The sequence below is a fragment of the Helianthus annuus genome, chromosome 17 (genome assembly GCF_002127325.2).
Source record: "Helianthus annuus cultivar XRQ/B chromosome 17, HanXRQr2.0-SUNRISE, whole genome shotgun sequence".
Lineage (NCBI taxonomy): Eukaryota > Viridiplantae > Streptophyta > Magnoliopsida > Asterales > Asteraceae > Helianthus > Helianthus annuus.
The window spans coordinates 73071530-73094887 of NC_035449.2; the positions used below are offsets into that span (position 1 = coordinate 73071530).

At 39.4% G+C, this 23358-nt stretch overlaps 1 protein-coding gene across 2 annotated transcripts; it reads left to right on the forward strand.

The window, feature by feature from the left end:
• Positions 1-313: 313 nt before the first annotated feature.
• On the forward strand, positions 314-6283 carry LOC110869962 (palmitoyl-acyl carrier protein thioesterase, chloroplastic). Of its 2 annotated transcripts, XM_035986570.1 has the most exons (7): positions 314-569; positions 998-1131; positions 1199-1312; positions 1382-1550; positions 1672-1740; positions 5125-5458; positions 6219-6283. In XM_035986570.1, exons 1-6 carry the CDS (start codon positions 438-440, stop codon positions 5410-5412), a joined length of 906 nt encoding a protein of 301 aa, XP_035842463.1. In that variant the 5' UTR covers positions 314-437; the 3' UTR covers positions 5413-5458; positions 6219-6283. The 2 variants fall into 2 exon arrangements, with proteins under 2 accessions (XP_035842463.1, XP_021974856.2); XM_022119164.2 differs by lacking the exon at positions 6219-6283 and having other exon boundaries at positions 5125-5564.
• The last annotated feature ends 17075 nt before the right edge of the window (positions 6284-23358 follow it).

The following is a 23358-nucleotide window of genomic DNA, read 5'->3' on the forward strand; positions in this document are numbered from 1 at the left end:
ACAAACGCCCAAGTCACCACCCCGGGTGGGCTTGGGTTTCGGCGTGGCCCCTTGGGCGGGGGTTGTATTTGAGGGTAAAAATCGGTGAATACCGGTGCCGAACCGGTACCGAAAAATACGTGACGTTTTAGTTTGAGTTACTTTTTGTTATTTGACATGTTTTGTCATTCTTATAGAACGATTTGGTTTAGCGCGTCGCAACGCGCGCGCATGGTAAACAACTAGTTTCTATAAAAACCCTTCTAAACTACTTATTCTTCATTCCAAATTGACTTCCTCATTCTAGAATGGCTTCTTTTCTCCTCTCCTACGTCTCATGTCCCAAACCAATCTCGTTGACAAAAGATAGCGGCATTGATTTCTCGCATAGGCTTTGCAGCTTTAAGATCAATAGAGTTTCATTCCCTGCCATTAAGCTTAGCCGGAGAAGCACCACCATGTCGGTCGCCCCTCTCGATGTGCGTAATATCATCTTAGATGGTTACGGGTATAGACAAAGATTCAATGTTCGGTCTTATGAAGCTGAAACCAAAAACATCACCATTCAAAGCATTTTTAACTTTCTTGAGGTTCAAATCTATCTCTCACGTTTGCTTCTAATTTTTTTTTTTAATATTAAATTAGCATTTTTATTTCATTCCAATCATCAGGGCAAATTACATAAGGATATAGCAGGTAGACGAGCAACAAACTGTGCTGCCATCCAAAATAGTCTTAGTTCATCAAAAGTTTTTAATAATAAATATAGAAAATTTAGCCATCATGAAAGTAGTCCGTCCTCACTCCTTTGTCCTCATTTCCGCTTACAAACCGCCGACGTCTAGGATTTAGCCTACACTTTTGGTTTGTTGACTAATTACCACGTGCATTTGTAGGCTTAGTTCACTTTCTATTTATTTATGAAAACTTTTAGTCAACCAAGATTATTTTGGTAATTTTCCGATATTATTGTTAATATCTTAAATTTCGAATTAAGTATATGTAAACAAACTCGCAGGAAGCTTCATGGAATTACGTAAGGCTGTTTTGGGTCTACGCCAATGAATCTGGTGCGACTCGTCGTATGATCAAGAATGATCTCAGATGGGTTGTTTCAAGAATGGAACTTCAAATTGATGAGTATCCGAACCCGTAAGTTATTACGCCGATGCTCATTAAGAAACTATACAGAAAGACTAAAACTAATGGTTTCTAATAGGGGAGACCAAGTGGATATAGACACATGGGTTGGATCATCAGGAAAAAACGGAATGCGACGAGATTGGGAGATCAAATGGGCCGACACGGGCAAGGTTTTTGCTAGAGCAACAAGGCAAGTTCCTGCATAACTTTTGCCACTTTTTTGTTGCTAATATTGTTGTTATAAGTATAACATGTACAGCACATGGGCGATGGTGAACCAGAAGACGCGACGGGTATGGAAAATGCCAGATGAAGTAAGGGCAGAAATCTCACACTCATTCATTGAAAAACAAGCCATCATACAAGATCACCCTAAAAAACTATGCAAGATTGATGATAATGCAAGATATGTAATATCAGGTTTGCAGGTAATTAAACACCTCATTTTTGCCATCTTTTAGGTGATCAAAAGTGTGGACACCCAATCTATAGGCTTATATATATGTACGTTATGCAATCCTAAACCACTTTTTGATAATTTATTTGCAGCCCAAGAGAAAAGACATGGATATGAACAACTGCGTCAGCAACAAGACGTACGTTGATTGGATGCTTGAGGTAACAGTTGAAAAATGAATCTTTGAAATTGATTCGGAAGGAGAATTTAATTTATCTTAAGGGTCTGTTTGGTATGGGGTAATGGAATAGATGAGAGAATGGAATGGACGAGGTAATGGAATGGACAACGGAATGAAATGGATCATTCCATTCCATTGTGATGTTTGGTTACTCATATATGAATAAAATGAATCATTACTTTGTACAATTTGATAAACAAAAAAAAATGAAGTAAACACAACTGTATTAAAGCGACAAAAAATATAATTGACTCAATAATAATAATATTAATAATAATATTAATAATAATAATAATAATATATTAATGATAAAAAATTAATAATAGATTTTTCTTATATATTAATATTAGTATGAATATTAATAAATATAAATATAAATATAAATACAAATAAATGTATAATAATAATAATAACAACATATTTCTTTCCATTCCTTGAAGGAATGGAAAAAAACACCTACATACCAAGGAATGGAAATTGTTATATTTGGAAGGAGTTACATTCCCTTGGAATGCTCCATTCCATTACCAATGATAACCAAACATGTTTATTTTCATTCCATCAGAATGATCAATTCCATTCCACCTTTCATTCCTTCATACCAAACGCTACCTAACGGTTAACGATTTTATTAAAGATCCACACATACTCTAAAAGGGTGCCCGTGCGATGGTTTTTGTTTTTTATTTTTATTATTTTTTTTTCCAAACTAAGGTGTAAAGAAAAATATTAATGTATAAAAAAATTAAAGACCATTTAAACATCGTGTGAAAATTTGGTTTAATAGCCAATTATATGTTTTAAAAATTTGTACTATATATTTTTAAAATTATATATGTGACATCCTCATATGTATAAAAAATAGTATAGATATATAAATTAAAAGGCAAACTTCATTGTATATATAATAAAGTATTTTTTTGTTCTCGTAAGTGGCTTTATTACGTGTTTGGATCGACATGTCGAAGGATAATGAAATCGGTATTTATTATTTTACTTTATTTTTTATTTAGTAAGTACTTGTTCTATAATTAATAAATATAACTTGTATTAAAAGATTGAAGAAAATGGTGAATGATGAGTATAACATAGATTAAATGAGGGGGTATATGATGGTGATGCAACACTAAGGTGGTGTTTGTTTTTTGGCCAGAAGCACTTTTGGCCACTTATGTCTGTGTCTGCGCGCAGACGTTTGATGTCTGCAGCTTGTTTGTTTTATCGCAGACCTTTCATTAAAAAGGTATGCGAGACCTCTTCTTGGCACAGACATGGACCCGAGTCTTCTTGGCGCAGACGTTTACCTCTTCTTGGCACACCCCTGCTCCGCCACCACCTCTGCTCCGCCACCACCTCCACCTCCGACACCCCTGCTCCGAAACCATCATCGTCATCATCTGTTATCATCATCATCGATGGCAAACAAAACCCCCAAATCGATCTGAAACAAAACCCCCCAAATCGATCACATCCGTTATCATCATCATCATCGATGGCAAACAAACCCCCCAAATCGATCGGAAAGAAAACCCCCAAATCAATCGGAAACAAAACCCCCTAATCGATCACATCTGTTACATCATCATCATCATCATCGATCTGTTACATCATCATCATCATCGATCGGTGTGGTGTATAGTGACGGTGGTGGCTGTGGTGTATGGTGACGGTGGTGGCGGTGGTGTAGTGGTGACGGTGGTGGTTGTGGTGTAGTGGTGACGGTGGTGGCGGTGTAGTGGTGACGGTGGTGGCTGTGGTGTAGTGGTGACGGTGGTGGTGGCGGTGGTGTAGTGGTGACGGTGGTGGCGGTGGTGTAGTGGTGGCGGTGGTGACGGTGGTGGCGGTGGTGAAAGCAGAGAGAGAATAGTCTGGTGTGTGTGTGTGTGTTGTGTGTGTAATGTGTGTATGAAGAGGTTTATGTAGAAAAAAAACGAACCCTCTTCTTCTTGCAGACTACAGACCTTTGGTCCACCTCTTCTCCTGCAGATGCCTGCAGATGTGGTCCGCAGACTGCAGACTGCAGACTTTTTCCTGTAGAAAAAACAAACAGCACCTAAGGTGACTAAGACCACAGGGTGTGGATAGACATGAAGAATGAGCATTATTCAACATGTGGACATCACGTTAGTGCACGTCAGAAAAGTGGCGTGGTGGAAAAAGGGAGGGTGAAAGAGGGGCGTTATCCGACATGTGACACATATTTTTTTATTAGTTTTATTTAATAATTACATATTATCTATTAATTTAAAAAAATAACATTATTACTAATATAAATAATAAAAACACTTACAAAATTTAGATTAAAAAAAGGTTACATTACTAAAAAAAACCGATTATATTATTAAAACTTAAAAAACGAAAATAAAAACATAATCTAAAATAACCGAAATTAGGTACGATATTTATTAATGATTTCTTTTTTAGTTTCATATATGTTTCCCGTTCTTCGCGTTCAAGGTGATCGATCTTCATAGCGAGTATTTTCATATCCGTTTGCTTTTACTTTTCTTCGTAAAGGCTAAAAGCCTTTATTTTTTTAGTGTTTCTTTCTTGTTGGATGTTGTTGAACACGTGGATTTCTTCTTGGATGCTGGTCAAAGCGGGGTTTTTTTTCATCACTCGTAGTGGATGATTTTTTGGCCCATTTTTTTACTTATTTCTTCCCGGTGGTCGTTCGGCTTCAAAATCATCGTCGTTTAAGTTGATCTCAAAATCGGTACGAGCATCCAAGAGACTAGTGGAGAAACAACTTTTGAACCTTTTAGAGGACGATTGTCCCGCTAAAGGTACTCGTACCCATTTTAGCGAGCTTTTCGAAAGTGGTGAAATGGTGAGTTTTTTTATATAGGTGGGGTGATTGATTTTTTAAAATAAAAAATCTTTTTCCTTTTTAATGTCATTGGGGTCCAACGGCAACCAATGCACACCACGTCATAAACACAACGCCGGTGGGATTTGTCAAGGGCTTGAAACAACACTGTTGACAACGCGGGGGACGGGTGTGGTGTGTGTGGCATGGAAGGGCATAAACGCCGCTCCTCCACGCCCACACCGTGTGGTCTAATGGTTAATGAGAAGTATAAACCAGATTAATAGTAACTCTACTTTAACCTAACCCGTTATTATTAACTTTTGCAACACTAACCACTAGTACTAACCTTCCATCAATAGTGCCTTTTCTGCTAAGGATATTACTTACTTTGTTAATTTCCACTTAACAATTAAGTTCCCAAAGGCCACCCACACAAGTTGCTACCTACTAATATGCATCAATTTGACTTTAGGACAGTATTCTCATATATAGATTATTATCCTTCAATTTCCAATAAACGAGTAAAAAGACGTGTTATTTAAATCCTTACAGGCGATCCCAGATGAATGCTTAAATAATTATCAGTTATCAAAGATCATACTAGAATACCGAAGTGAATGCAAGAACTCAGACGTGGTTCAGTCTATTAGTGAACTTGGAGAAGTCGGAATCATTGAAAATGGATATCAAGAGAATATACATATGAATGTGAATACTCAAGGAGACGAATTACCAAATGTAAGAAACAATAGATACACACACCTCCTACAAGTCAAAGGTGAGTCAAAATGTGAAGAAATTGTTAGGGGAGAGACCACTTGGAAGAAAAGACTTGTCTAGCTTCATCTTCGGGTTAAAAATGATTTTTCCCTTTCTTTCCTTTCAGGTTTGTAATGTTGGAAAATCAGTGTAACATAGAATCTTCGTTAACTTTGTATATGTATGTGTGTGCGCGTATGTATTATAGTCATTTTATTGTGTTTTAGCACGTCCACAAACGGGTTTTAAGCCACTGAAACCAATGTGTACCCACATGACCAGGAAAGATTAGTGCAATATTAGTTCGTAACTATAATTTTGATTTTTATTTACATATTATTAATAAAAGAATATCTTTGATTCTTTTCTTTATATTTCGTGTTATGGTCATAAAATGTATTATCAATTATAAATGTCACTTAATAAAATACACTTGTTTAGACATAAAATAAAGTATTAGAATGTCCTAATTTTACTGATGTTACCTAACAACTACAATTTTTACATAGAGTAAATCACTTTTTGAGTCCCCGTATTTTATTGATTTTAATCACTTGAATTCAAAATCAAAAAATTTAATGTACTGAGTCACTAATCGCTCATTTTATAACGAATTGAGTCCAATTTTCTAACACTTGTACTTTGATTTTGGACTCAAAACGTTATGACAAATCAAACACAGCGACTCAAAACGTTATAAAATGAGCGATTAGGGAATCAAAGCATTAAACTTTTTTAATTTAGACTAAAGTGGTTAAAACCACTAAAACACAAAGGAATCAAAAAATAATTTACTCTTTCATATATATATATCCTTGTATTTGCATTGTTTATATAGCAAATCTAATAGGAATAGTTAAATAATCAAATTAAATTGTCATTTGCAGGTTTTCATAATATGGAGTGGTTGTGGATAAAGTAGGAGTCAAGATAAAAAAGACGAGAAAAAAACTAAAGAAGTCAAAGAGTGTATGATTCGTACTCAGTCAAAGAGGCGTCAACAAAGAAGGTGTAACACCCCGTGTTTCGAAAGTCAAAGTCAAATTCAAGATTAAAGTCAAAGGAAGAAAAGATTGCTAATTGCGATCTGTCACTTCTTGCTCAATTCCTGTTTTAACTTCTTTGACTTGTAGATAGTGTATTTTATTTGTCGCTTTAATTGTATTATGTGGAGTACTTGTTAATAATCGAAGTTTATTCGCTAATTATCGCATGTGTTTTATCGCTTTCGCTTATCGCAATCGCATTCGCAACCTGAATTATGTGTTCTGGATATTGTTTTACGTGTGTGTGCTATTTATGTGTTACTTGTGCATGTTTAATTATGTTTGTACTGTGGTGATTAATCGAAACACAATTGAAACACTATCGCAATCGAATTGCAAACGCTAAACGCAAGATAATTATAGTGATTGTATGCTAGATATAGTAGTTGGGATTAATGAGAACTCTATCGCATCGCAACACTCAATACACGAATCCAAAAGGCAAAACTCGTCGCGCCAAGCACTCGAATCGAGTGGCCAACCGATCGAGTTGCCACCCAATCGACCAGCCACCTTTCCCACTTTCCATTTTGGGAAACCCTATAAATACCCTTCATATGTCACATCACTTGATGTGACAGTTCTCACTCGATCCAACTCGCTCCAGCCCACTTTTCTTCCGATTTCTCGCAAATCTTGTAAGTTTCCAACCTAAATCTTGTACTTTCTTGATCTACACGCACTCCTACACCTTTCTACCCTTTGAATCTTAACTTTTAACCGTGAAATCAATGGATTCAAGGTGTTCTAGGATGATGTCATCATGGTGTTCTTTGGAACTTCATATTTTGGCTTCAATCCACCAAGAACAACTCAGATCCGAACGATTTCCACATGAATAAACAAAGGTCTTGCATAGATCTGAACATATTCAAGGTGTAAAGGATTAAAAGATGGTTTTCTAAATTTTTTTCAACTCTTTTACACTCAATGCACTCAAACCGATAGAATAGGAGCTTGTTCTGATATTCTACTCCTTCTTAGCGATGTGTTGGTTCAAGATCTGGATTCTATCCAAGAGATTACTGATTTCGGGTTAAACATAAAACACCGTCTCAAACAGTTAAACTGGTCGGACTATGGTGATTCCGGTCCGATCGGGCCAATAAGTCTTGACGAGGTTTCTGTTGTTTGGCACGTTATCAAACCGTCTCGAGAAAACCGCAAAACTTTCAAAACAAACAAGTGTTAAGACGATCAGACTGCCCGGACGGATTGCCGCCCGATCGGGTTGCCACCCGATCGGATTGCCACCCGATCGGACAGCCGTCCGACCGGCTTGCACTTGGTCCCACACTTAAATTATATTTCAAACTTTCAAGAGTTTTGGACACCGAACGGATTGCCGTCCGATCGGGTTGCCACCCGATCGAACGACCACCCGGCCCTGTGATGTTCTGAACACAACACTTAAACAATTTTCAACATGTTCATGACAAACGGATTGCCATCCGATCAGATTGCAATCCGATCGAGTGACAAACTGCTGTGAACTTGTTCTCACTAAGTGTCCAACCAATCAGATCGTCGCCCAATCGAATGGTCGTTCGATCGATCGACCTGAAGGGTAGAGATACTTCTCTGTTTTCAAAATGCTACAACATAAACTTCAAAAGTCAAACCATCATACACAAACACATCCATCCTAAACGAGGTAACAATCTAACCGAGTGGTCACCCGATCGGATTGCCATCGGATCGGATTGCCGTCCGATCCTTTATGTAACACCCCGTGTTTCCGAAAGTCAAAGTCAAAGTTAAGATTGAAGTCAAAGGAAGAAAAGATCGCTAACTGCGATATGTCTTTCTTTGCTTAATCCCTACTTGACTTCTTTGACTGTAGTTAGCCTATTTTATGTTTTTACGTTAGTTGTATTATGTGGAGTAATTAATTACAATCGAATTAATCGAAGTTTATTTATCGATGCGAACCGCTTTACGATTGTGAATAATAGGAAGTAACAATGCGATAAAGTCAATTAATCAGTAATCGAACTAATCTAATCATCATCGAACTCGAAACTCGAATTGTGCAACCTTGGTGTTATTATACATGTGTGTGTGCCTTATGTGTTACTTGTGCATGTTTACCTTATGTTATGTGTGGTAATCAATCAAAACTCGACTCGAAATCGAAACCCAATCAAACTCAATCGAAATCGAATTATGATAATTGGTGGAGAAGAGACAGTGCAAGATATAGATGTTTGTATGTTAGATATAGTAGTTGGGATTAAAAGTAATTTGAATAGGAAAACTCTATCATACTCGCATCGTCCTCAATCGAAATCGAAATATCAAAAATCGTCGCATCGAACACTCAAATCGTGCAGCTGATCGATCAGGCTACCAGCCGACCGAACAGCTAGTCGATCGGACTGCTGTCCGATCGGACATGCTGTCCGATCGAGCTGCCTGGCCGATCTGCCAACACTTTCCTCATTTGGCATCCTATAAATACCCCTGTCATTGTCATCCTTTCTACTTTTGGAAACCTCTGTCCGACCAGCACGCTTAGCTCATCCTTTTCTCAGATTTCTCTCGATTCCGGTAAGATTTCGTCCTAAATCTTGTACTTTCTTGATCTACACGCACTCCTACACCTTTCTATCTTTCAAATCTTGATTTCTAACCGTGAAATCATCAAGATTCAAGTGTTCTAGTGATGTGTGTAAAATGCAACATATAAAACACATCAATTAAGGCATAAAACTAACCCTTTTTAAGTACTAATGTTGGAAAAAGAGTGTTTTTGTCTTCCTTTTGTATTTTCAGGATGAAATGAGCTCAAAATCACAAAAGAAGCAAAAAAGACCACTAATTCTACCATAAATACAAGAAAAGGAACAAAAGTGGACTGCCCGGACCCTCAACGGCACCTCCCAAAACAAAGAGAAGAAAACAGAGTCTGAACACGCCCCGTGTCCAGCGAACACGGGGGCGTGCCCAGGAAGCAGCAGAAAAGACAAACCAGTAGAAGCTTCCATTGCTCACCACGGGGCCGTGCCCAGCGGGCACGGGGGCGTGTTGAAAGTACAGCAGGCGCATTAATTGTAATTCGCAATTACAATTAATGAAGAGAGAGAGTGTCAGACGGGCACGGGGCCGTGTCCAGCGGACACGGGGCCGTGTCCAGCGTTCTGTCCAGCCTATAAATAGAGGGGCTTGGTTTCATTCTCCCTCATCCCTTGGCACACCACCTCTCTCACACCTCATCCACCACCCACCACCACCATAACACCATCATCCACCACCATCATCCATTGTCCATCATAGAGTGTGTGAGTCGTCTCGGGATCCAAGATTGATCGTAAGAGTTCTTGACAATCAAGGCCATGTTTGCCTAAGTCTCTTACATCACTTGGTGAAGACAAGTGTTTAGTATAATACTTTTTATTTTTAATCTTTTGCACTTTTTATTTGGTTTTGTATTAATGACTTTAATAACTAGTTACTTATGTTGAAGGTGATCTTTCCTTATCGTTTGTCCGTGGTGTCTTGGCATTATTTTACTGTCTATATAAAATAAAAGATTTTCACCATTCATATCTCCACGGTCTATATGGAGGTATGTTGGCTACCTGGTCGGGGGTTAAGGGAACGGTTTGGTAAAGGTCTTGCCCTTTTTCAGCGTTTAGAGGTCCTGCTTGGGACCTGGGTCAAATTTAGTAGGATCTCCTTCAATGCCCATAGGTATTGGATGGCGGGGATCCAAACTCTTTAACCCCCTCATAAGCTAACTACTATTAATACTATAACCCGGCTATTTAGGACTGTATCCCTGCTGACTCAGACTACTTAGCCGAGGGTAACGTCACCGCCAAAAGCGGGGCCTACCATAATTTGCATTAATAACTTAATTCATTATCTTTCAATAATCCGACCCTTTAGGATTGTATCCTTGCTGACTCAAACTACTGGGTTGAGGGTGACGTCGCCTTCAAAAGAGGGGCCTACTACAATAACTAAGATAATCTCTTAAACAAGTGCAAAAGTGCGAAAATAATCAAAGGTTATACTAATACACGTGTCGGATCCAAGTGATTCATCTTGTCTATCTGTTTTTATTTTATTTTATTTTTCAGCATTTAGTTAGTTTTTATTTTTCTTAGTTTAAAAACATTTTTCTAATTTTTTTTTATTTGATTAGACGTTGAGGATAAACCGGTATTAAAAGCTCTTGTGTCCTTGGACGACCTCGGTATCTTACCAACACTATACTACGTTCACGATGGGTGCACTTGCCCATATGTGTGTTTAGTGTTAGTAAATATCGTGTTTTATAAATTTAAAACTTGGCTAAAAGTGTAAAAAGGGCTTAAATATATATCTAAAAATATAACACACTTCACGCACATCAAGTTTTTGGCGCCGCTGCCGGGGACACAAGGATTTTAAGAAAGTTAGGAATCAACGGCCTAATCATCTTTTTATTTTTTCTTTAATTTTTAGGATTTTTTTTTTGGATTTTTCAGCTTCTGCAGAGCTCAGCACGGGGCCGTGCCCGCTGAACACGCCCCGTGCCCAATCATTGGAACTGGCAATCCTGTTTTATATCAGACAGTAGGCTGAACACGGGGCCGTGTCCACCCAACACGCCCCCGTGCCCAAGATTCAGTTACTGAAAACAGAACCGTTTGATCCCGGCGGTTGGTAATTTCTGATACAAACATGAGTGATAATGATTCTTTTTACTTTCGGCACTCTTATGGTTTGTGGTGTCGAATATGTGGAGGCGAACATGAGGAATTAAAATGTTTCTTCCTCACTTATAGGCCACACTATATAGACCCACCAATTCCTTGTAACCTTAAGAGGGGCGAAAGTAAAAATAAACATTATTTCTCCCTTGAATGCGCCCAGCCAGACATTCTAGGAGAAATGCTCCTTGACGAGCTATTTCAACTAGAAGAACTACTTCTAAATTGGTCAAAAGAACTTAGGAAGGATTTTTTAGATCCATCCCAAGAAGATGACCATGAGGAAATGTTGGAACCGCATTCTGACAACCTCGTTGCTCCCGAAAATACCTTTCTTCCTAAACAAGACGTGGACGATAGTCGTCCCTGTGCCGATTGTGCCGTGAAGGACTCCCCATCGACCTCGTTCGGTGCATACATAGACCTGAGCGATTCGGCATACACCTTCTTTAACGAGAGCCCGGAAAAGGGTTGGACTTGTCCACCTAGAATGAAAATAGGAATTACCCTCACCGACAACCTCTTGCGTTCTCGCCTTAGTATAGGACAATTAAGGTATCTTAGGCACTTTGGGGTTGTTCCAACAAGTCAGGAGCCACCCGATACAAATTAGCTCCTTAATAAAGACAAAACTTCATAAAGCCAGCTTTCCGACACGGGGCCGTGCTCGGCCAACACGCCCCCGTGTCCACCAAAAGATTCCCATCTGATCAGAACGTCAGAATACGGACAAACTGTGTCAGAATTTCATCTGCACACGGGGCCGTGTCCAGCGGACACGGGGCCGTGTGCAGCAGGCTGTCATTTTCTATAAATGCAGCCAAAATTCCTGCACATTTGGACCAACTTGGGGACAGAGATTTGAAGGAATCTTCTCTCAAACAATCCTAGGTAAGTCTAAAAGAAGTTTCCAACAACCCATCTTGTCCTTTCCTCTTCTAGACATTTCCTTCTTCTTCATCTTTCTTCAAAAGCCACCATGAAAAGTTTGAATTTTCAATCTTTATGGTAGGAAACAAGGAGTTTTGGTCATGGAATCTTGGTAAAAACATGTTATGTAGCATTGTTTAGAGTTATTTACTGTCAAAAAGCTTGCACAAACTCAGAAAATAACTTGAAAAACCAAGGTTCCTCGCTCCAAAATTCTGCAGAAAGATGAACACGGGGCCGTGCTCAGTGAGCACGGGGCCGTGTCCAGAAGCTGTTTCGTCTTATAAACTATTTCTGGTTTATTTTTCGTAGAATGGCGAGTGAAAACAGCGAAACATCATCCGTGCATTCCTCAAACAGCCGAAGGGGAAGGAGGCCCTCCGTTGAAGCTACACTTGTGCACTACGTGATAGCGCTAAGGGAAGCTCTCGACGAAATGACATCCGTGGAGGAGGTCCTCATTGACCGTATTAACGATCTTACAATGGGATTGGAAAGCAGCTTCCAAGAGATTAACCTTTTGCACCAAAGGTTAAATATTTTGGTGGCACCCCCTATGGAACCAGTTCTTCCACAACAAGACTGGAACCTGGCACTCGGTATTAACAACCCTACCGGGTGGGGAGACATCCCCGCGGAACCTCCTATGGAAAACCCACAAGAAATTCCGGCGGAAGTTGAAACTCCTCAAACAAATGCAAACGAGCCCTCCTTCCTCCTTCCAAGGGAGGTAGAGGAGTGGCTTGCCGACATGTGAGGAGAACCGCGCCCGAAAAGTGGAGCTCTACAAAGCCTTATCTAACCAAGATCAGTAGATTCTTGGAAATTTTGCTAAATTAAAATAAAACATAGGGCTAGAACTCCATAAGCTTAATATCTATGTAATTTTTATCTTTATGTAATGTCTTTATGATTGGCAATGTTATGATGGTTTTTATGATTTATGGACTCGTGGTGGTAATGGATGAAAAAGGGAACGAGAAAAATGGAACCATGCAGAAGAACAGAACAAACCGACAAAAATCTCCATAACAGAAGGCTCCACACGGGCCGTGCCCAACCAACACGGCCCCGTGCTGAGCCCCCTGCAGGAAATCACCCAGTTCAGGTAACTGGACACGGGCCGTGTTCAGCGGACACGCCCCCGTGTCCAGGCTTCTGTTTCACTTCTATAATTTTTGTTACTGGCACTTGACCACGGGGCCGTGCCCGGTCAACACGGGGCCGTGTCCAGAGTGCCAGTAACACAAATCTTTGTTTTTAAACACACTTTTACATATTCTAATCAACCAAAAACTTTATTTTTGGACACATTGAGGACAATGTGTAATTTAAGTGTGGGGGGATGCTAAAACCTTGAAATTTTGCAAAATCCTAAAACAAGCCTTACACAAAACTCTATTGGAACCGCTAAACACCCCAAATTTTTTCAAAAACTTTTTCATTTTTTTTATTTTTTTTTATTTACTTGTCTTAGTTTAAGTTGGGAATAACAAGTTCTAAAAAGGTTATATTTTTACAAATTTACAACCGATAGCGTCGTGATAAAAAGAGCTAACATAAGAAAATTATGAAACGGTATAACAAGTCTAACTAAAATTCGATTATATATGCTTGGTCACATTAAAAACCCATTCCCACAAAAGTGAGTTTTGAGCCTTTATTGAGCATAAAAATATACATATTTAGATTAAATGCTCATTTTTCGTTTCTTGTGTGAATAGCCGCTCGGTCTTTACAAATCTAGAACTTGCCACAACGATACATTCCCGGTCCTTACCAACTTAAACCCAAGTAAGTAAATGATGGAGGCATTAGGACTAACTATTTTTCTTTCAAAACCATTATTTTTCATTTTTTTACCTACCCAAAATCCCCCTAGAAAAACCCCTTTGAGCCTAAACCTTTCATTTCATTACCCCCAAAACAATTTTTTTTACCCACCAAAAACCTTTTTCATTTTTTCACCCTTATTTTAGTAACAAGCTCGGATTTTCATAAACATACCCTCTACGTGACGAAAAAAAAAAAAATTATGAATAATGAAGTCAAAAACAAACAAAAGCTACAAAAGCTTGTTTGGAGAAATACTTCAAAAATAAATGTCACTAAAAATAAGGTATTTTATGAAAACCGACACTTGTTACGATTTTCGCCCTTTTTACTAACCACTAACCAACCACCCACCTTTAAACCCAAGCCTTCACCCCAAAAGTCCTCTTGATATTTACAAAGGTAAAAAGTTAAAAAGGAGGAGGATTGATCGCTTGGCAAGCCTATAGAAAACGTAAGTCCGTGCCGCTCTCGAGCGATTCACTTAAATATACACCTTCGGCCGAGTGTTGAGTGATCTCCCGTGAGGTATGTGAACTTGTATATAAATGGAATTTTGATAAGGCATGTTATGCCAAAATAAGTAGTTTATCTTATGAATAGTTCAAAATAAATCATAACGAATAGGATTGTAAATAAAATAAAAATAAAACCTATAAAAACCTTGGATTCCCGACACTCTAGGACAAGCTAAAAAACTTCTCTTCTACCTATTCCATTTGGGAGTGTAAGCCACATTAAAAGAGTTTTGCTTGAGGACAAGCAAAAGTTCAAGTATGGGGGTATTTGATGTGTGTAAAATGCAACATATAAAACACATCAATTAAGGCATAAAACTAACCCTTTTTAAGTACTAATGTTGGAAAAAGAGTGTTTTTGTCTTCCTTTTGTATTTTCAGGATGAAATGAGCTCAAAATCACAAAAGAAGCAAAAAAGACCACTAATTCTACCATAAATACAAGAAAAGGAACAAAAGTGGACTGCCCGGACCCTCAACGGCACCTCCCAAAACAAAGAGAAGAAAACAGAGTCTGAACACGCCCCGTGTCCAGCGAACACGGGGGCGTGCCCAGGAAGCAGCAGAAAAGACAAACCAGTAGAAGCTTCCATTGCTCACCACGGGGCCGTGCCCAGCGGGCACGGGGGCGTGTTGAAAGTACAGCAGGCGCATTAATTGTAATTCGCAATTACAATTAATGAAGAGAGAGAGTGTCAGACGGGCACGGGGCCGTGTCCAGCGGACACGGGGCCGTGTCCAGCGTTCTGTCCAGCCTATAAATAGAGGAGCTTGGTTTCATTCTCCCTCATCCCTTGGCACACCACCTCTCTCACACCTCATCCACCACCCACCACCACCATAACACCATCATCCACCACCATCATCCATTGTCCATCATAGAGTGTGTGAGTCGTCTCGGGATCCAAGATTGATCGTAAGAGTTCTTGACAATCAAGGCCATGTTTGCCTAAGTCTCTTACATCACTTGGTGAAGACAAGTGTTTAGTATAATACTTTTTATTTTTAATCTTTTGCACTTTTTATTTGGTTTTGTATTAATGACTTTAATAACTAGTTACTTATGTTGAAGGTGATCTTTCCTTATCGTTTGTCCGTGGTGTCTTGGCATTATTTTACTGTCTATATAAAATAAAAGATTTTCACCATTCATATCTCCACGGTCTATATGGAGGTATGTTGGCTACCTGGTCGGGGGTTAAGGGAACGGTTTGGTAAAGGTCTTGCCCTTGTTCAGCGTTTAGAGGTCCTGCTTGGGACCTGGGTCAAATTTAGTAGGATCTCCTTCAATGCCCATAGGTATTGGATGGCGGGGATCCAAACTCTTTAACCCCCTCATAAGCTAACTACTATTAATACTATAACCCGGCTATTTAGGACTGTATCCCTGCTGACTCAGACTACTTAGCCGAGGGTAACGTCACCGCCAAAAGCGGGGCCTACCATAATTTGCATTAATAACTTAATTCATTATCTTTCAATAATCCGACCCTTTAGGATTGTATCCTTGCTGACTCAAACTACTGGGTTGAGGGTAACGTCGCCTTCAAAAGAGGGGCCTACTACAATAACTAAGATAATCTCTTAAACAAGTGCAAAAGTGCGAAAATAATCAAAGGTTATACTAATACACATGTCGGATCCAAGTGATTCATCTTGTCTATCTGTTTTTATTTTATTTTATTTTTCAGCATTTAGTTAGTTTTTATTTTTCTTAGTTTAAAAACATTTTTCTATTTTTTTTTTATTTGATTAGACGTTGAGGATAAACCGGTATTAAAAGCTCTTGTGTCCTTGGACGACCTCGGTATCTTACCAACACTATACTACGTTCACGATGGGTGCACTTGCCCACTATACTACGTTCACGATGGGTGCACTTGCCCATATGTGTGTTTAGTGTTAGTAAATATCGTGTTTTATAAATTTAAAACTTGGCTAAAAGTGTAAAAAGGGCTTAAATATATATCTAAAAATATAACACACTTCACGCACATCATCTAGGATGATGTCATCATGGTGTTCTTGAAGAACTTCATGTTTTGGCCTCAATCTACCAAGAATCACTTGGATCTAGCCAATTTCCACAGAAACAAACTAAGATCAGTTATAGATCTAAACATTTACACGGTGAAAAGGATTGAAAGACGGTTTTTCCAACTTTCTTCCAACTCTTTTACACTCAATGCCTTCAAAACCGATAGAAACGGAGCTTGTGCCGACTTGCTAATCACTCCGGTGGTTGCATGACTCAAGATCCTGATTCTAACCACGAGGTTAACCGATTTCGGGTGAAACGTTAAACTCCGTTCCGAACAGTTCACCGGTTGGATTTGGATGATTCCTGTCCGATCGAGGGAAACAAGTAAGGACGAGAGATCTATGGTTCAACTCGTTGTAAAAATACCTCAATAAAACAACAAATAATCAGAATAACCAAGTGTTAGACGAACAGGCTGACCAGGTCAGGGTGCTGACCAATCGGACTGCTGTCCGAACGGACAACCAGCCGATCGGACAGTCAGCCGATCGACTGGCCAGCCGATCGGCTAGCACAAGGTCCCACACTTAATCAATTTATTCTGAAGACTAGTATTGAACGAACAGATGTTCGATTGGACTACCATCCGATCGGATTACTCTTCAGATCATGAGATATTATACTTCAACACTTAATCGATTTTCAACATGTTCAATGCACTAGGATTGCCACCCGATCGAACTGCAGTCCGATCGAGTGACCATTTGCTGAGGACATGTTCTCCCTTGAAGTACTAACCGATCGGGTTGCCGGCCGATCGAACGACCGTTCGATCGACCGACCTGAAAGGTAAAGATACTTCAATATTTTCAAATGCTATAACGAAAACTTCAAAAGTCAAATCATCATACAAAAACACACCCTACTCTTAGGAAGGAACAATCCACTCGAACAGCCATCCGATCGGCCTACCGACCGACCGGACAACTGTCCGAACGGACTGTCAACCGAACGGTCAGCCGTCCGATCGAGCTACCGACCGATCGACCAGCTGTCCGACCCTCCAACACTTGTTTTCCGTTTTACGCGTTGCTTATCGTTATGCTATCAAACTATTCAGGCTAACCCTACTCTCAAGCGCTCCCCTCAATCCATCAATCGCTGTGAGTATACTCGATCCCTTTTTGCTTTCAACACTTTTGGGTGTTACATACGTTACTTATATGAAATCACATCAAACACACTACGTAACAATTTAAACGCTAACCTTTACCGCATGTATACGTGACTAAATGAATGCTTGTTGTTATGTTTACACGTGGAATGTTGTCTACCTGCCTTAACGACGATAGTACTATAGTTTGGACTCAGCACCCGTTCACACGGGGGTTGTTAAGGACAATTACTTGCATGGATTACGGTGGTAATCGTGTATTGCGAACTGCCTCGGGCAGTCAACCCGCAGTCATTGGTATCGATAGATCCATGTCGATAATTAACATGCTTCGTTTTCCCCTGTGTACGTGTTGGTTATGCGTAAACTTTTTTGAACTCTATTATGCTATTATCAAACTTGTATGCTCACCTTTACATTTTATGTATTGACTTTATTTTAACGTATGTGACAGGCAATTAGGATGCGTATCTGCTAGGAAGGCGAGGCTAGAATAAGCGTCTAGAGCATAGTTGTCTGTAGATCTTGCAGCATGAGTCTCTAGAAGCAGATGAATAACTTTAATATTTAAATCTGAGTTGTCGGAACAGAATATTTGCCTGGATTTTTATCTGTAATAATTTGTTTGCTATTTGAGATACGGTATGGGACGTATTATTTAAATTGAATAGTAATGATAATTGTTATGGAAACTTCTGGACAATCTGTTTCGCTTAGTGCCATGCCCCGATGATTCCGCCATCGGTTGGGGTGTGACACTTTGACACTTCACTTCGTTTTATGCGTCGCTTATCGTCTATGCTATCGTTAACTGTTCAGGCTAATCTCTCAGCGCTCCCTTCAATCCAAGGCTATGTTTATTTGTTAAACACAATCTGTGAGTATACTCGAACCCTTTTTTCTTTACGCACTTTTGGGTGTTACATACGTTATCTATATTCAAATCACATCAATCACACAAGGCAACACTATTTATACGCTGACTGTTATTGCATGCTACGTGTTTTCGATGAATGCTTGTATGTTATGTTAACACAGTGATTGTTGCCTGACACCTTAGCAACGATAGTACTATAGTTTGGACTCAGCACCTGTCGTGGACAGGGGTTGTTAAGGGTTTACCTCATATGTCCCAGTCGGGATATGTGTTGCGCATTCTACATCTCGCAGTCACGTCTATGCATATTCTCTGTCGATAACCTACTTGCCTTCACTTATACATGTTACATGCTGGTTACGCGTAAACTATTTCGAACTCTATATGCTATATCAAACTTGTATACTCACCTTTACATTTTATGTATTGACCTTTATTTTAACATATGTGGCAGGTGCTTAAGATGCTAGGATGCTTTGGTTTGCTTTGTGATGAAATCGAGGCTAGGAAAGAGTCTAGAAACAAACAATTTATCTTTATGTTACTTGTTATGTCATGGTATGGGATGTGATGTTTAAATAACTGGTAATCGTAGTTGTTATGGAAACTTCTGGACAATCTGTTTTGCTCAGTGCCGCACCCCGAAGATTCCACCATCCGTTGGGGTGTGACAGATTGGTATCAGAGCCATAACTATAGGGAATTAGGCGAGACTCGACCTAGTCCGGGTCGATGTCTTAGAAACGACCTAGTCTATAGTTTAAGTACCAATGGACCGACTTGTGCGAACCCTGTAGGGGTCTTACGCAAGCTTACTTGCTATTTCTCGCTCGCACTCACGCTATACTATCACAACTACCTTCCCTAAGCTAGTCGCACTACACTGAACCGGTGATTGGATCGACATTAGGGGAGAAACCCGCAAACTCTCGATTAAATCGCTTGTTCGACCCGTATTTTATCTATAAACAAGAGAATATGCGTTGAAACAGGAGTGAAATCCGTACTTTAACGCAGATTTTCTTCTCTATTTTCAGCAACAACAGGGACGAAGTTATTAAGTCAGGGGTGAAACTGTCACACCCCGATTTCCACGTGTCTCACCAGTGGGCCCGGTGGGGGATTACCGTGACGATGTTGGCAACAATATAGTCAAACCACACAATTATATAATGCACAGCGGAAGCTTAAGATAAATATATAAACTTCAACCTCTGGTTGTAATATCAAATGTATTACAGAAGTTGAATATATCCACAGCGGATCAAAAAGTAATAAATATTGTTCATTCAGATGCAGCATCGAGTTTGCGAGACTATGTACGATGCTTAGGACGCCTATACCAGCCCATTTCGTATAGTACCTGCACTTAATCTTTTTGGGGAAAATACGTCAGTTTACACTGGTAAATACATTCAACTGACACATTTGAAAATGTTTATTAAAATTGATTTGAATGCACAAGGCACAAACTCTTTTATAACTTGGGAAAATTATTAAAATCTTGTGAACGTTTTACATGTTCTTTTATGCGTTCAGTAGCCCGGGTCGTGCCGGGTTAAAGATTTATAGACACACCACATTGGCTAAAACCGTAGTATAAAAACCAACGGCTACGTCTTTAATTTAATGTCGACAATATATACCGGGTGTACGCCTACACCGGGATGTCGATGGTCGTGGCCATTTCGTAAAATGATGCCAAGGATATCCGGGACAACGGTCATTAAACCCCCCAAAGGCTTTTAAGAAACAAAACTGTTTAAATGAGCCGATCATATTATTTAATTAACCACCTAAGCGATGGAAGAATACAATGCTCAATCAAGCGGTATTAACATACCGTAACCCAAGCCCATATAGGGGAAATAAGTTAAAGTATTTACCTTTGCAAGTATATTTCCTTAATTTGGATTAAATCACCGATAGCTTTTACTGGGGCTCCTAATCTGGAACGAAGGTTTTAATTAACCCCTTAGAATCCTAACGAGTCGTTATAATGGCCGTAGCCTAGACCGGTTGGTTCCGATATGTGAATGCGGTTTAATCGCGTGAAAAGGCGAAAACCGAGAATGGAATGTGATTCTGCCCCAAACAAGTTCAGAGACTTGTTTTATATGGGTTCAAGGTTCACACTCTGGATTTTGGGGTTCAAATAATATAATTTGACCCGTATCGGCTAATTTATGAAAACTAGTTTCATAAGCCGAACCGTGCGCGCAATAGGCGAAACGGTTAACCATGAGAGTCGTACGCTTATTTCCTAAGTCAATATGCCTTAAAGAGGTTGTGGTATCAGTAGGATACCTCCCGTGATGCCCGTAACGAGTTTAAGTTGATATTACGCCCCGTGGGGACTTTTCGGTCATTTTAAAGACTTTTAAAAGAGCTTTTCGAGTTCTACAGGAAATCTGAGTTTCCCGAACAGCTTATAAAGCTTAAAATACTTTATTTATTATTTAAAATCAGTAGCAACTGGAATCGGGTCAAAAGACCTTGTAGAACTCATGTTTTGGCCGAAAAGGGCATATTCGGTATTTACCGAACCGTAGCCATAACCGCAGGTTATGAGCGAGGTAAAAATTATTAAAAATCTTTAAAATTCCCAAAATATTATTTTAATACAGTGGGTAAAAGTTTTGGTGACGAAATCTTGGTTTAGATAGGTGTTATGCTAATTGCGCCGTTAATTGCTAAAGTTTACTTTAAATGCGCCATTTAGCATAACTCTCATTCTAGACCTCGGATTGACGTGAAACTTTATGGACAGGCTTATAATTTAATAAGCAAGGTTCTGGTCCATTCACGTGTCCGAAATACTTGTTTTATTTTCAAAATGGCGTTACGGTCAACTTTTAGGCGATTAACGGAAATGCGTAAAAGACTCGGATAACTCATGAACCGATCACAGAGGTTTATACCAATCATGTGACCTGGTCCTAAGAGAGTCCTAAGGTATGCCTATACCTCACTAAAACGGGTCAGAACTGAAGTCAAAGCAAAAGTCAAACTTTTGCGACATTCGGCTCCGAACCGGTTCAATATAGCAAATGGTCGATTCAAACGAGCGCAAACAAGTTTATATACTTAATATCATATTTTATGAGTGTCAAAACAGGTTTCTTAGTATGTACATTACAGATTATGCATAAATCGCTAAAATAGCTTTCTGTTGACTTTTTAAGTGCGCGTTTGACTCGATATTTGACATAGTTAGAGTGGTGATCAGGGGGAACCCTTTTAGAGGTTTATTACCCACATAAATACCAACTCAAAACCACTTTTGATTCGTCATAAGACTGAACCATTTGCAAGTTATTGTAATGACAACCGTTAGTTACGACGGTTGTGTTTATGAGCTATAACTATGAAAATGCAGACCAAAATGGTTATGAACGACTTACAGAAGTGGTAACTTGCTTAGAGAGCAGTAGAGAATGCTAGAGGGCCTTTGGATTGATCAGATAGAAGAGTTTGAAGTGTGGTGAACTTATGAACCAAAGGTGCTTATTTATAGTGTTCACAAGCCCTCAAGATCATCACAACTCAGTCTACATTTGATCATGGATCATGGGCAGGTGTCCCTAAGTGATATGGGTCGAGTAGGGGGCACCCATGCTCCATTAATTGGTTGTTTGGTCGTTCAAAGGCTCCAAAAGGCAAAATGTTACAACTTTCTGCATCTGGGCGCTTTACGCGACCCGCATGGGAGTTCCATGCGTTTATAATGCGGGTCGCCTGATATTCAAATATCAGACGCGTAAAATAGGAGGCTCGCGACCCGCCTCAACTTATCCCTAACCTTCACGCGGGTCGCGAGAGGTTATAATTTCAGAAATTTTAAATCTTTTGTCATGATTACGAAATCCTGGTAATTAATAACGAAATCTTTCGTAATGATTTACCTGACCTTTCGGGTCTGAAGGGGTAACTTTGCGGTTTGGCCCTCGGTTAATTACAACTAAGGACCTTGTGTTATTTACCCGCGTTGTTAAGTCCCCGGTTAGTTTATTGATTTATTCAGAAAGCCTTAACTTTCATTATTGACGCTTTTAACCCTTCTCATACGAATTTGAGTATAACTCTCTCGTTTTAAGACGGAACTTCGCGGAATTTATACAGCATATTCTAGTGAGCGTATAATACTGTTACGAAGCCTTGGGAACGTTAAAGGGTCACTCAGAGGTATAATTAAACATGTTGACATAGTTAACCCTTGTAGCTCGTAATCTCTCACTTTCTTCCGTGTTTCGCTTCCGTACGATTTATGATTTATTCGTTTGAAGGTTCAAGCATTTATTTAGGGTTACTATACAGTATATTTACCCTTGTTGACATTTATAACCCTCGAATTTATATACTTTCAAGGTTTGTCAAAATTAGTCCTTTATTTATTATAGATGCCATGTGTAATCAAATGACACGTGTTAACACATCATTGGACACAAAATTCGAGGTGTTACATCCTCACCCCCTTAAAATAAATCTCGACCCGAGATTTACTCAAATAAATAGGGGTACTTTTCTTTCATTGTGTCTTCGACTTCCCACGTATATTCGGGACCTCTACGAGCATCCCATTTGACCTTTACAATCGGTACGTGCTTTCTTCGAAGCTTTTTCACCTGTCGATCTTCAATCGACAAAGGTTTTTCTATAAACTTTAAGCTCTCATCTATATGCACATCTGTATGCGGAATCACCAATGATTCATCGGCGAAGCACTTCTTGAGATTGCAGATGTGGAACACATTGTGAATTCCATTGAGCTCTTCAGGCAAGTTCAACTTATAGGCGACTGATCCGATACGTTCAATGACCTCAAAAGGTCCTATGTACCTCGGACTCAATTTGCCTTTCTTGCCGAAACGCATCACCCCCTTCCAGGGTGATACCTTAAGCAACACTTTTTCACCTACTTCGAAGTGAAGATCCTTACGTTTTGGATCGGCGTAGCTTTTCTGCCTA